Source organism: Cucurbita pepo, chromosome 10 (genome assembly GCF_057944985.1).
Source record: "Cucurbita pepo subsp. pepo isolate OVF chromosome 10, ASM5794498v1, whole genome shotgun sequence".
NCBI lineage: Eukaryota > Viridiplantae > Streptophyta > Magnoliopsida > Cucurbitales > Cucurbitaceae > Cucurbita > Cucurbita pepo.
The window spans coordinates 5922458-5936913 of record NC_141807.1 but is presented as its reverse complement, the minus strand read 5'-3'; the positions used below and the strand labels follow the sequence as shown (position 1 = coordinate 5936913).

Sequence of the window (14456 nt, the reverse complement as noted above, 5' to 3'; positions counted from 1 at the left end):
GTTAACAGCTTCCTTGTTAGATTTGTATAATATATGATGATGCGTACTTTGTGACTCCTATACATATCATGATTATGATTGTTGGCATGTGTTATGTGATGTTACACTATGTTATAAATTATTTAATGTCATGTTATATGTTGTGTTATAATATGCTTGGGAAACTATGTTAACACGTTCACTTCATACCTATGAAACGTGAGGAAGCCACATATGTTAATTTTGAAATATGTGACAAGCATTACGTATGCATGAATCCTATGCTCGTTATTCATTAATGAATGAATGTACGACTTCCATCATACACTAATGTCATGATTTTAAGTCGTGGGGATGTAGCGTCCCTATAGCACGTGGCCTCTCACTTATCCTTTAAAACTGTAACATAACCGTAATACTCAGCAAGTCACCCCACTGTTGAAGTTAGTAATGCAATCACACACCTTTAATGATAGGACCTATCCTTTAAAACTATAACATGATCTTGGGCTCTTTCCAATTCCAGGCAGGATGTGTGGTATTTCTCCACACACGGTCCACGTACGTACACATGGACCCACCAAATGGGCTCGTATACATACCCACGAGTCTTACTTGGTCGGACACAATCCGTTAATGCGTCATCGGATGCCGCAGAAAAGGAAAGGCTCGTATGATATCATGGATAACGTAAATATCAAAGGTCCACGCTTGTACTAACATAATATAATGGAAAAGTAGCCCTGTGCACATGACACACATACATGCATGAGGTCCCCATGATTAATTCGTCACATAAATTTACATGGTAAGACATAACATGACACACATAATATTTAATTTCCTTCCCAATATAATATAATAGATATATCCTATGCATTCATAGCATGTCGTCATATGTCATAACATAAAACACATAAATATAGCATACAATAGTATGGTGCATGCATGAGCCACGGGGCATGCACCATCAGATACCATTCAATTATCTAACTAAGGTTACTTACTTGATTAAGTTAAGCAGCGGTCACTAATCTATCTTGAATGAAAGTTTGATTCTGTCCTTTAAAATCTAAGTCAACCTATATATGCCCATGACATTAGTTTTAAGTTCGAACTTCTACAAAATTATTTCTCTCATTTGCAGTGGTCCATATTAGAGCTTTGCATGAGTAGAGTCTTCAAATGTTTATATATATATATATATTATTTTTATTAAAAATCTCATTTTCTATGGTCAAAATTACGACAGTTATCTTAAAAAAAATGGTAATGATTTTTTTTCTTTATTTTTTTAAAATTAGTTAATTAATTAACTGATTTTTACTTTATTTTATTATTTTAACCCGTGGTTATAACGATACCTCATATTATGTATGTGATGTGCATTACAGATATTTCCCAGTTATGAATAGTATGGATACGTACCTTATAATATTTATGTTCGTCATGATATTATGCGGTCTATTTTCATGATATTTACTACCACGTTTCAAAACTTACCTATAAATTTTTAAAATTAATATTAATTCTTTAAAATTTTAGAAAAAAATTTTAAAACCATTCCGAGATAATCTATGAGATGGAGATAGACAATTTTAATTTATATATTTGAAATTTTTGAAATTTTTTATTGAGAAATATTGAGGGATATATATATATATATATATATATATTTTACAAAAATATAAAATGATATATATTTTTAATTAATTTAAAAAAAAATTCGAAATTTACAGAAAATGCAGAGCTCCTTCCCCTTGAGAACCACGTCACCGGCGTGGCCCACAACTCAGAGAAAGCTGAGAGACTGAGCGCTGAGAGAGCCGTCTAGTTCTGTCCCGTTGTTTCGACTCTAAATCGGAGCTCTCTTCCCCTTTCCGTGAACTTCTATGCTTGCTTCTCGCCAATGGTAAACTCGATTTCAATTCCTTCTCTCTTCACTTTCGTTAGATCCAACTTCAGTTGTTTCACTGTTCTTCGTTTTCTGTGGCTTTCATTTGTTTTGTGAAGCCATTGCTCTGTGATCGAAGCTTGATGTAGGAGTTTTATTCCTCTTCGTTTCGTTTAGTACTTGTTAACTCGATTATGTTGTCAATTATGCTTGAATTTTGTTCTTCTGTGAAATTCTGCATTGATGTGAGAGTATTCTGCATCTTTTGGCCTGGTCGATGTACTTATGTTTATGGAAATTGCTCACAGATTTGTTCCTTGAGAATTTTTTTTAGCTGTCGTCTAACGGCTCCGTTGAAGTTTTTTTATTTTGTGGCGTCTTCTTGTTGTTTTTGTTTCTTTTTTTGCCGCGTTATAGCTGTTGTGTTGATCTCCACTCCCTTGGTCTTTTTGGTTCGTGGATGTTGGATTCTAGAATTGGATAATTCGCTAAATGTAAGAAAAGAAGACGTTGATAGATGTAGAATCTACTTCTGCACCTCTACCATTGCAGATTTAAATTTTCATTCTAGTCCTTAAACAGAGATGATTTAACTTTCCTTGATTAGTTTCAACCAGCACCTTTAAGTTGCCTTGCACCTGAGGAAGAGATGATCTAACTCTTCTCCACTATTGTTTGGAAGGTAGCACCAATTTATTAGCAAATAGAAGTGCAGATTTTTCTTTTTGACAATATCTTGATTAAGAAGCACTGATTGCATTATAAACTTGACAATTCTAGGAGTTGTCTTATCAGTCACCTTGAATTTTCAATATGATATCCTCACAAGTCACAACCACCTTCTGAAAATTGCTGACATGGGAGATCATTGATTTAGTTGAAAAAACCTGATATTTCAAAATTCATATCCTATCTTCCTGCAAATTGGGCATCCAATCCAACTACCCAGAATAAGATAACAAGTTCATTAAGAAACTTCGTCACTATCATCTGTTTCCTTGGTGAAAATCCCAAGAGCCAACCTCTTCATTCCAACAATTAGCCATTGAGTATTCATTTAAAACTTGCAAGTGGTTGGTAGAATTGAGGAAATTAGAAATTTAGTAGATAAGCTTGAGGATCTGCTTTGATGTTTTCTAGAAGCTAATGTTGGTATCCTGAATCAATTTCAAAGCATGAAGCTTCTTGGTTTGTTCCTAGCATCTAGAAACAAGGGCCCAAGGATACATTTTACACTTCCAGGTCCAACTTTACTTTTCCAAGTCTAACTGAGAGTGAGCCAACCCTTCAAAGTCTTGATATTTTGCACCAACCCGACTTATTAAACTGGACAATAAAGGGTCGCTACTACAACGTGCAAGACATGAAGTTTTGAAAACAAGTGGAAGCTCAAGTAAAGCATAGAGAGCATTTAAAACATAATTAACGGATCAAAACTTGATGATATTTAATAGTTTGGAATCCCATTAAAACAATAAAACAACTCGAGGGTCAATCAATCATTTATCTTCAAATCAAGTTTGCAAAGAATAATCAAATAACAATAATGTTTGTAAAAGAAATGAGTAGAAATAAAAAACTAAAAGTTCCTAAGACCTTAAGCAAGACCATGGCCCATCACCATCTCCATAGCCTCGCTAGATTGAACGCAAGTTCAAGTACCCTCAAAAGAGAAAAGAAAAGTAGCATAAGTGAGTATAAAAATACACTTATTAAGTAGCTCCACTTCCCACTTGAGAGTTTGAAGCTGCACTCATATTTAAAATCCTAACATTGAATGCATGCAGGGTCTGATTGTGCAACGCAAAGTCGTTCAATTAGATAAGGGCCTTAACTAAAAAGTATGGTAACATTCTATCCAGTGAACAATTTATAGATTCCCAAACAATACAATTATGGTGCCAGTGTGGGTCAATCCTGTAAGACAAAGCACCACTCGAGGTTAGTTGGCAAGTCTCTAGTGATTCAAGGCCTAACCCAACACAGAACCTCATGAAAAACATTCATGATCACCAATTATGGTGCCTAAGTGGGTAATTCTTGTAAGACCAAGCACTACTATAGGTTAGTTAGCAACTTTCAAGCAGAACTAGGTCTATCCCATCCCAGCATAGTACCTCATGAAAACATATGTAACAAGTAGGGGAAGGTAAATGTCATTAATAATCTCATAAAATTGGGAATAACATACATTTAACTGGGGCTCTTCAAACATGCTAGAAATCATAACAGTCATCACTAGTTCATTCCGTAATCAGAACCCCTCTACACACCATGCCTGATAACATAATTAAGCAAACCTCATACTAAATAAATCACAGCGTTCTTAATAGAACATCCAATAACCATCCTGCTAGATCACATACTTAATACTTAAGAGAAACACATATCATCCAATCAAACATGCATTTCAAATTCCATGTACTTCTATCTAAGATTTCAAGGAGTTATCCAATCAGACTACTTATCTTAAAGGGAGTTTCAAGTAAAACTAACTTCTCCTAAAAATGTCCTTGCCCGTACTGAACGAATTTCAATAACAATACCCAAATTCAAAAATCAAACTCTCTAGGACACCTAGCTTACCCAACAGTGACCAAAGAGTCACCTAAAAGATTCCTCACCTTGAAAGAGCTCAAACCTTGTTGGTTCGTCTTCATAGACCCACCAACGCTGACCAAATGCCCAAATGCTATGGGTATCCTACAACAGAACCTAAGAAATGTGTGGGTTATGCTCAAACACCAAAAAAAAAAACACCACCAATCAAAACAAAATCAATGATCTCACCTGCACCAGTCACTGAACCCACAACCCTTGACCAACACTCATCGGAATGGTTGCGAGTCGCGTGAAGAAGAAGACAGGAACCAGTCCATGAAGAAGAGACTGAACACCAATTGATCGCGCAATGAGGAAATCTCCTTTGCCTAACTGATTGCATATAGCAAAACAACCTTCACCGAAAATCTCTAGGAACCCATGTTGATTGATTGTGAAACCTGCTGATCACTCGTCTTGCTACGATGATGGCGGAAGAAGCTGGGGCACGACGTCAATCAAATAGAAGAGGAGCACAACGCTGATTTGAAGAGAAGCAATGGAGAGCGAGGGAGATAAGAAAAAGAAGATAGGCAAGAGGGATCCAAGAGAGGGAGATTGGGCAAGAGAGAAGAGAGAGCTAGGGAGCTAGCCGAGTGATGCCACCAAGCTTGAATGAAGAGAGTGAAGCCACAGCTCCCTACGGCTGCATGCGGCTTAGATAGATTTTTTTTTTTTCTTTTTCACGATCGTTACATGCATTTGCGCACATTTAACCTTGTGTTGTAGACTATGATCTTCCAAAGAGGACCTCCATGCCCATTTAACAATGTGCAACATGTTTTTTTTTCTTTAATTGCTCGACCACAGACACTTCTGCAAAGAGCTTGTTTGCTATTTTCTCTATGAGGCGAACTTTGAAGGGGCCATTCTAGAATTTTGTCTTGTTGGTGGGTTGATTAAGGAAGTTAATGTGCTTTTGAGTGAAGGAGCATTTATCTATGTTTACATTGCAGCCTATTCTATCCACAAGCAAGCCTGATGTCCCTTAAAGAGTGGGGTTGTAGATTATGATATTTTGTGAATGTCCAGTTCCTAAAGCCACATGGAAGTCATCTATTTATATTATAACAAAGTTAGTAGCTCCATTCTAGGCTCTAACTGGCTGTTCACCTTTTCGATCATTCCAACAATGATGATAAGGGCATTCGAGTTCAGAACTTGTATTATCATGGATCTTTCTCAAACTTGATCCCTTGTTGATGAGCCTCTATATTATAACATAGTTAGTAGCTCCATTCTAGGCTCCTAACTGGCCGTTCACCTTTTTTGTCATTCCAACAATGGTGATAAGGGCATTCAAGTTCAGAACTTGCATTATCATGGATCTTTCTCAAACTTGACCCCTGGTTGATGGGCCTCTGATTCAGTAATGAAGTCGTGGGTTGCATTGAATCCATCTTACTGCTCTTTCAAATTTCTCGTGACCTCTAACATCAAAATGCATGAGTCCCCTCTATGGAAAACTCTTGGCCCCATCAATTTTCCCATGTAGGGCTGACAAAATCTTGATTCTTCCATCCTTGGTACTTCACATATGTTAGGGGCAACCTAGTAACTTGGAGAAGCAAGAAACAGCCATTGATATCCACAAGTAGTGTAGACGATGAATTTAGAGTTGTGACTCATGGAAATTATGGTATAGATAAAAATCTGCACTGAATTAAAAATAAGTCAAAAGGAACCTATGATGAGTTTTGTGATAACCAAGCTATCATTGAGATAACTATCCCAACATCACGACTGATTGAAAATATGTTGGGATAGACCATCCGGATGAAGGTTAGGTTGAAGTAAATTGCATTTCTCTCACCTACATGCCCACAAAGATGTAGGTTGTAGATATCTTCACTAAAGCTCTGCCAAGGATTGTTTTTGATGCTTTGCAGGCCAAGCTAGGTTTTATCAATATTTATAATCCAACATAGGTGAGCGATACAGTCCTTTTTGGCCTTCAAGCCTGTTGCTTATCTTTTTTTCATTACCTCTATATTTATCCTTCCTTCTATTCTCCCCTTGTATACACTAGTGAAGTATACCTCATTTCTTCGTCTTAGCTTTCGATTTTGCTTTTACCTTGTGAAGGAAGAATCAGGGACATGAATACTCTTCTTTCTTTTGAGATCTTTTTCACAGTTCTTTTTTTGGCTGAAATTGCATTCTAATTCAATTCATGCCGATCATAAGTAGAAAATTCGTAACAGACGGCTAGGAACAAGAAAGGGTTAGTAGTCTCTATCGTTGTAGGTCCTTCCTTCTCCTTCTCTTGAGACGGCCCTTTTTGTTTTTTACCGTAGCACGAAATCATGAAGAAGCTGGACTCATTTTTCTTTTATTCATTCCTTTTAAGGGTTTTTAGACTGTTGGGCTTTCTTTTCTGATGCATACAGCCAGCTTTTCTTTAATGTAGGGCTCTGCACTTTGGTTAACTATGTTGAAGAAAAAAAAACTTAGAACAAAAACCCTTGACCCTAAATTCTAACCCCTGAACCCATTGTTTCAGATCTTTGAGTGCTCTTGGGTTTGTAATTTCAGGGTTAAAAATATATCTTCAATTTACTTTGTGGTCACGAGTTGAGAGGAAAATAGGGGTGTAGGGTGTTTGGTTTTGCTCAGTTTGAGGGCCAAAAAAAATATAAAGAAGATGAAAAAACTGAGCCAAACGACCCTTGTTGCATAACCAAGCTGCCCCAAATCGATTAACCGAAAATTTATCAGTTTGGTATGATGGTTCGTCGCTTTGTTGATTCCTGGCGTGCGGGATTCACTTCGTGGCTTGGATCGTTGGGAGTTAGTCAGTAGGCTTCCTGTTAGAGTTGTTGGGCTTGGGCTTGGGGCTTGCATTATGTGTAGACATTTGATAATGCAAAAAAAAATAAAAATAAAAATAAAAAAAAATGGAGAGACCATTTATGACATCCTAACTAGGCTTAAACTCAAGACCTTGCACATACCAAATAGGTGTTAACGTTGACCCACGGGCTTGTTAATTGACAAACTTACGATTCTTAATATATATGTTATTGTCGGTCAGTTCGGCTTATAACCGGTGTGACTTTGCCTAACCTAAACCCTACCAAATATAACCAGTTTTTATTATATAAACCGAAATTGCCAAACAAAACTGGTCTAAACCTGAACTGACGGCAGTTTCAGTCGTTTTTTTCAGTTTCTCCTTGCACTCCTAGAGGAAAAAAGTTTTTATGGATCAACATTGTTAAATAGGTGGATTTGGGAATTTGGTTTAAAAGGAATTGTCAAATTATTAGCCTAAAGTTGGGAGATATTTTTGTAATTCATTCTCAGCTTGAGGGGAGTGTCAAAAGGATACTTGTGTAATCCCACTAAATGAGGGAAGTAGTTGACCTCATTAATTTTTCTAGATTTATTTAGATTTAGTTAAGATTATTATTTAAATTTAGTTACCTAAAATCTAGGGATTAATTTAGATTTATTGTTATCTAGTGTCTAGATACTTATTTAAATTAGTGTCTAGTTATTTAGTGATAAAGTTCCATGTGGCTTCTTCGACTGCTCTTTCCAAAGATTTAGCAATTGCTCATTTTATGAGATAATATATTGTTGGAGAATTTGCTTGGAATTATTATTCAGACTGTGTTTAAGCTTTAGATGCTGCTCTTATTGCTTTGGGGACTTATAGATTCATACGGAATGGAGTCTTTAATTTAGAACTTTTCAAATATCAATAAAGGGTTTGTTTTTTTTAATGAAAAAGTACTGGAAAATGATTGTTGTCAATTATTTTTGTTTATATATTTCAGCACGCACCAAAGCTACCTTGCTTTAAATTTTATCCTACTACATCTACTGAACTTTTTTCTGCCATGGAAATTTCAATTTTCATCAACAAAACTGATTCTAGCCATGAACTGATTAGATTCATAGGCATTCTCACCTCCCGGAAAAGAAATCATATGGCCTTTTGTTCTATGGTTTCTCTTTTTTCTTCATTGCTCTTATCGTGCTGTGTATAAAATAAAACTTTTCCAACTTTGTGAAATTCTTTTTAATTTGTGTTTTGAATGACCGCAATTTTTGTCTTTCTGTTAAATGTAGGCCCTTGTTAAACCCAACAGTGAAGGATGCATAAAATGAATGCTTATTAGCATATAATGCTTTGATGGACGACTCTGTAAGTTATATATACGCAGCTGTTAATTGTTATACTCAAGCTCTTATCTTCAATTCTTCACTTCATTTATATGATTGAACGCCATATAATACTTGCCTTCCCCACTCAACTTCCCCTTTTTCTGCAGCTGTGTTGATTCACATTTCTTTAAACGATTCATTGTAGTCTAGCTTCTAAGATAGAATTTTTAGTTTAATATTGAACATTCTCGTTGCTATAACTCCTCTCCCTGCAGAGTAATAAAGCTGGATCATGCTGCCAGGTTGGTGACCGATCGACCAGTGACGTTGTTGTGCGGCTTAGAACAAAAGATGGTCGAGATGAATGGTTATATTGCCACTCCCATATCCTAACCGAACAGAGCAAGTATTTTGCTGATCGACTTTCTGAGAAATGGCCAACATGTCAAATTCTTGACTCACGAAACTGTGTCGAGGTCTTCTGTCTAGAATCAACCTTTGATTACCACGTAAATCTTCTGCGCCTTCTCTATGTCATTACGGATATCCCAACAGATGACTTATGGAATGATGTTCGAACTGTTCTTGGCATCCTCCGTGTGGCTTTTGATCTCGAGTGCAAAAACATTATTAGTGCTTGCGTGAATTACTTGGAAGCGGTACCATGGGAGGAGGATGAAGAGGAGGAAATTTTGAAGGTGATACCTCACATGGGATCAGAAGTTGAGCCAATTCTTGCTCGTCTTCAACCAGTCAATTCATCTCTCATTAGACAGATATTTCTTTCGGCTCTTCGAGTGGCTACATTATCCCCCTTTTCTAACATAAACGATCTCAAGCCTTCGGCCCAGGAACAGCTCGAGTACATGCTAGTTGAAGATGATGATGCACCACTATTGATGGCTGATGCTGAAATAAAACTAGAGGTAAACGAATGTGTGAAGAGCCTATTAAAAACTTTTAACAGTCTTATAGAAATAGTACTTGATCCTGTACACTCCGATGGGAAGGAAAGGAACATGCAAGTTTTAGTTTTTTGTTTGACAGATTTAGCTTGGATGTGCCGTATTCTGAAAAGGTTAGAAACTATGAAGGAGTTTGTCTCTAATTGGATTGATGCATCGAATAAGATAGTCAAGGTTGTTGAGCAAGCGAGTGTAGCATCAGAAATTATTGACACAAGGGTAGGGATTATTGAAGTGTTAGCAAAGGTTTTAGAGGCAATTAAACACGGCTCAGTGATCCTCCCAACTTCAAAACGGCTTCACATGGTTAAGGTTTGGCTTCCTTTCGTAAGAACAACCAAATCCTTGATAGATAGTCTTGCTAACAATGGCGTTGATGAACCGAAACTCAAGATCGACAGTGACGTTTGGGAGTTGCTAGAATCAGCATTTGTTTCGATCATCCTTGCATTGCCATCAGGGGAGCAAGCAGAGATTATAACCGAATGGTTACAGAATCAACACGTTATCCGTTATCCTGATCTAACCGAGGCATTCGAAGTGTGGTGTTACAGGTCGAAAGTGGCGAAAAGGAGGCTTTCCTTGGTGGGGGATAACCCTGGCACAACAGGTACAAGCTTCCAGCCCTCGGCTTGAACTTGAATGGTTTTGTAATTGTATTATGAATGATCATCCTTTAACCTACAATTGCTAGAGCATATGGGTTTAGAAGCATTATTTTGTGGAGGTTTCTGGCTTAGCCTCCCCTTTTGTTTCTTTGTAAAATCTTAGTCTTAGCTGATGCAAATAGTAAGTTGAAGAAGTCAACTAGCTTCATGTGTATTTATTGTGTAGCTCTCATTGGAAAGGTACAATTCTATATTGTAGTTTGGCTGCACTTTTGTTGAGTAATGGCTGATCCCTTTGCCTCTCGGTTTCTAATGTTTTGAACGGTTGGGAACTCTGTATGAGATTTGACTCAACGACTCTAGCAGCTATGACAAATTACTTTTCGGATATTAAAACGAGATGAACCAGGAAGGTTTTGCAAATAGAATGAGATCGAATATCGATTTATTGAATTGGGGGAAGAAATATGAACTCTTGTGTACGATTTTACGCGCTATGAGCTCTTTTATTTCAAAATTAGAGTCAAAATCATCGAATTTAAATATTTCGTACAACTATGTTGAAAAGTAATGGTTATCCGTACAACTATGTTGAAAAGTAATGGTTATCCGTACAACTATGTTGAAAAGTAATGGTTGTTCGGACCATCTATGTTGAAAAGTAATGGTTGTTCGGACCATCTATATTGTAGTTTGGCTAATGTTTTGAACGGCTAGGAACTCTATATGAGATTTGGCTCAACGACTCTAGCAGCTATAACAAATTACTTTTCGGATATTAACATGAGATGAACCAATGCAAATAAAATGAGATCGAATATCGATTTATTGAATTGGGGAGAAATATGAACTCTCGTGTACGATTTTACGCCTGTGTGTAAAGTGGTATGGTATGAGCTCTTTGATTTCGAAATTAGGGTCAAAATCATTGACTTTAAACATTCCGTACAACTATGTTGAAAAGTAATGATTATCTGTACAATCTATATTGTAGTTTGTCTAATGTTTTGGACGGTTGGGATCTCTGTATGAGATTTGGCTCAACAACCTAATTTTCAGATATTAAAACAAGATGAACAGTAAGGTTTTGCAAATAGAATCAGATTGAATATTGATTTACTGAGTTGGAGAAGAATTATGAACTCTCGTGTACGATTCTACGCCTATAGGTAAAGTGCTATGAGCTTTTTTATTTCGAAATTAAAGTTAAAATCATCGAATTTAAACATTTCCTACATAAAAAGTATCGATCGTGAAAACTTTCACGCATGTGTTTCAAATGGACCAATTAGGTTTGATCGTGTATTCTTTCATTTTTGCGAGTTAAACTTCAATAAATTTATAATTTTGGAGACAACACGTACTTTTTTCATTAGATATTTATGCTTTAATTTATAAAAGCTTATCGTTCCTTTTAACACTTACTTACCCTCCATCGTCATAAAAAAAAAACATACAAAACTCCCGAAACTTCAAATATGTATAAGCTCTAAAATCGTCTTTTTACTCTTAAAAATTAAATCATAGTTGCATTTTAGTTTCGAAAAAAATTAATTATTAAAATAAAATATTAACTATTCTCATTTATTTTTAATTTTTTTAAAAGTTTAAAATATTATTTTAACCGTATTTTATAAAATTTAGGGTTATTTTTTTTAATTAATCCCATAAATAAATAATACATTAATTAATATTATAATTAACAAATGATTTACACAAAGAATATGTACAAATTTTTTTAATATATAAACCAATTTCGATCAATTGAAATAAAGAAAGTTTTGGGGGCAAAAACAAACCCTAATGTGGAAAAGAAGATCGCAGACTCGAAGGCAAACATGAAGAATTCCGCCATGTCCGACCATGAAGCTTCAGAATCTCTTTCGCTTTCTCCTTCGCTTTGCCTCCGGCGCCGACGACCTGAAGCAGAAAACAGAGCTTCGTCACAACTCCGAGCCGCATCATTTCCTGGACGACGCTTTCACTCGCCGAGAATCTCGCGATAGAGCACAAGATTCCGACGGCCTTCTCGCTTCCGAGTGTCGAAACTCTCAGAATCTTCTTCGATACAACAGCGATCCCTGCCGCGTGATTCAATACCTCCGCCCTACCGTCGGCGCAGCCGCAGAGTAGATCGAGTGTCACGAGAATCATCTCGCACGAACGCTTCTCTGACGAATCGAGATCGAGGAGGAGATCGATCATAACCGGAACCGCACCGGCTTTGACCGCCTTAACTCTGTTTCTGGAACTCGAACAAAGACCGATTAGCAGTTTCAATGCCGATTTCGAAGCCTGTTTCGAGATCTGATCCTTCAGAATTTGGACGATTTCGACGAAGAAATCGGTGTTTAGGCTGAGGATCTGAATCTGATCTGCAACTTCGAACATTGAAGTTAGAAGCATTACTGAATATGCTCGGGAGCCATAGGTTCCGTTTTGCAAGATTTTGGTTAAGGTTGAGACGAAGATGCCACCATTGTTGGCGAGTAGAAATTTCAGGCCGGATTCGGAGATTTGGAGTTTGTAAAGAATGCTCAAAGCCTCATCGCCCAAATTCGCGAACTGGTCGTCAATCAAGTAAGCGTAATCTGCTCAACAATGTTCATCAAATATTAGATTCTCAACTTTTACTACACAAATTACAAATTTAGAATAAGAGTTCTAGGATCGAAATTGAAATTTTCGTTCGAAATCGCTCCAAAATCGTTTAAATTTCAGTTTTGATCTAAAATTCTAAACGATCTAGACTCGTAAATCGTTTAAATTTCAATTTTAGCTTAAAATTTTAAATGATTTAAACTCGAAATTTTTGAAACCCTAAAAAAAAAAAAACGAAAGAAAAACGTTGCAAATTAAAATTAAAAATGTATTTTTGAAACGCACACAAAATTTAAAATATTTCTTCTAATTAGTTTTAAATTATATTAATTTAATAGATTTTTAAACTTTTTATTTATTTATTTAATAAATTATTGACATATTCAAAAATTTTAAAAATTAATTAATTTATTAAATATAAAATTAATTTTTATGTCTCATAAAATTTAATAATTCGGTTTAAATAATTAGATAGCGTGTAAGAAATTTTTAAAATTGCTGCAAATTAATTTTTTTTTTAAAAAAAATTAAAATTAATTGTAAGAAATTTAAATTTCTTGAATTGTTTCGACGCAATATTGAAAATAAATTTTTTTTTAAAGTTAATTTTTAAAAAAAATTTAAAAACGAATCCTTTATTATTATTTTTTTTTTTTAAAAAGCTATCTTTTCTTTCTTTTTTTTTTTAATACTTTAATAAGCTTAAAATTAAAAAAAAAAATCAAATAATTATATATATATATATATATATATATATATATATATATATATATATATATATATTTTTAACATTTTGGATTTATTATAGTAATAATACCTTCTAAGCTGAATTCCACGTTGGTGGAATTACACACAATTCCGGCCAAGAACTCCACAGCTCCAGCAGCTTCCATGCAACGTTTATTAGATTCACTCCCCGCTGCAATAGATCGGAGTCGTCGGAGACAATTCTGTTGCGAGAACGGAGACAACTTGGCATCTGCAAGAATTCGAACCACTTGCTTACAATTGACCGGTGGCTTAGGCGTCGGAATCCTCTCGATGCCCTTGCAAGCATTGATAGTGCACCAAGCTTGAATGACCCGTCTTAGAGTATGGTTGGGAGTGATGTCGAAGCTTGACAAGACGACCTGTGTGACGGGGCACGTCTTGTGTCTGTCTGAAAACAACCATTTCTCGATGCTTTCGCGGTCGTAGGTTATGCCGGAAGCGACCGTGACGGGGTCTTTCATGATTTGGAGAGAGATGGGGCAGAGAAAGAAGGGAGGAGGATCAAGTTCTTGATCTAATTCTGCCATGAGAGAGAGAGAGAGAGAGAGATTCAGAGAGAGAGAGAGAGAGAGAGAGAGAGTTGTTGGGAAGTTGTAAATTGAGGCCGTCGGAGAGGAGAGGATCTTGGTCGTTAATTTATATAATTTTGTCGGTCAAAGGAGAGAGAAAGTCAAACTTGGAAAAACAAAGATATGAGAGAGAGAGAGAGAGAAGACTTTTGGATGTTATCCACATGGCCAAACAAAACCGCCTACGGTTTGGTCAAAATAAACCATGATATACACGTGTATTACATATAATTAATCATTTCCGGTAAAATCATGGTATTAACTTTTAATTTTGTATTTAATAAACTATCTACGTATAAATTTAAAATTTTATTTCGAGAGGTTAAAAATTTAGTAGACACTTTTTAATGTTCAA

The 14456-nt window shown here is 35.9% G+C and overlaps 2 protein-coding genes across 4 annotated transcripts; one reads left to right on the top strand and one right to left on the bottom strand.

The window, feature by feature from the left end:
* The first annotated feature begins 1738 nt into the window (after window positions 1-1738).
* LOC111804225 (BTB/POZ domain-containing protein) lies at window positions 1739-10468 on the top strand. 3 transcript variants are annotated; one of them, XM_023688957.2, is made up of 3 exons: window positions 1739-1891; window positions 8552-8627; window positions 8890-10468. In XM_023688957.2, the coding sequence occupies exons 2-3, from the start codon at window positions 8616-8618 to the stop codon at window positions 10186-10188; spliced, it is 1311 nt and encodes a 436-aa protein (XP_023544725.1). In that variant the 5' UTR covers window positions 1739-1891; window positions 8552-8615; the 3' UTR covers window positions 10189-10468. The 3 variants fall into 3 exon arrangements, with proteins under 3 accessions (XP_023544725.1, XP_023544723.1, XP_023544724.1); XM_023688955.2 differs by having other exon boundaries at window positions 8863-10468; XM_023688956.2 differs by lacking the exon at window positions 8552-8627 and having other exon boundaries at window positions 1760-1891; window positions 8863-10468.
* A 1364-nt stretch (window positions 10469-11832) lies between these two features.
* Window positions 11833-14260, bottom strand: LOC111803261 (E3 ubiquitin-protein ligase PUB22-like). Its single transcript, XM_023687590.2, has 2 exons — window positions 13579-14260; window positions 11833-12751 (listed from the first exon to the last, which is right to left on the bottom strand). The coding sequence occupies exons 1-2, from the start codon at window positions 14057-14059 to the stop codon at window positions 11961-11963; spliced, it is 1272 nt and encodes a 423-aa protein (XP_023543358.2). The 5' UTR covers window positions 14060-14260; the 3' UTR covers window positions 11833-11960.
* Window positions 14261-14456: the final 196 nt, after the last annotated feature.

Excerpts from the sequence above, each read along its gene's own strand:
- LOC111803261 (XM_023687590.2), bottom strand. The coding sequence starts at position 14,059 with ATGGCAGAATTAGATCAAGAACTTGATCCTCCTCCCTTCTTTCTCTGC. Across the intron at positions 12,752-13,578 it reads CGTGGAATTCAGCTTAGAAG|ATTACGCTTACTTGATTGAC; the intron begins GTATTATTACTA and ends ATTGTTGAGCAG.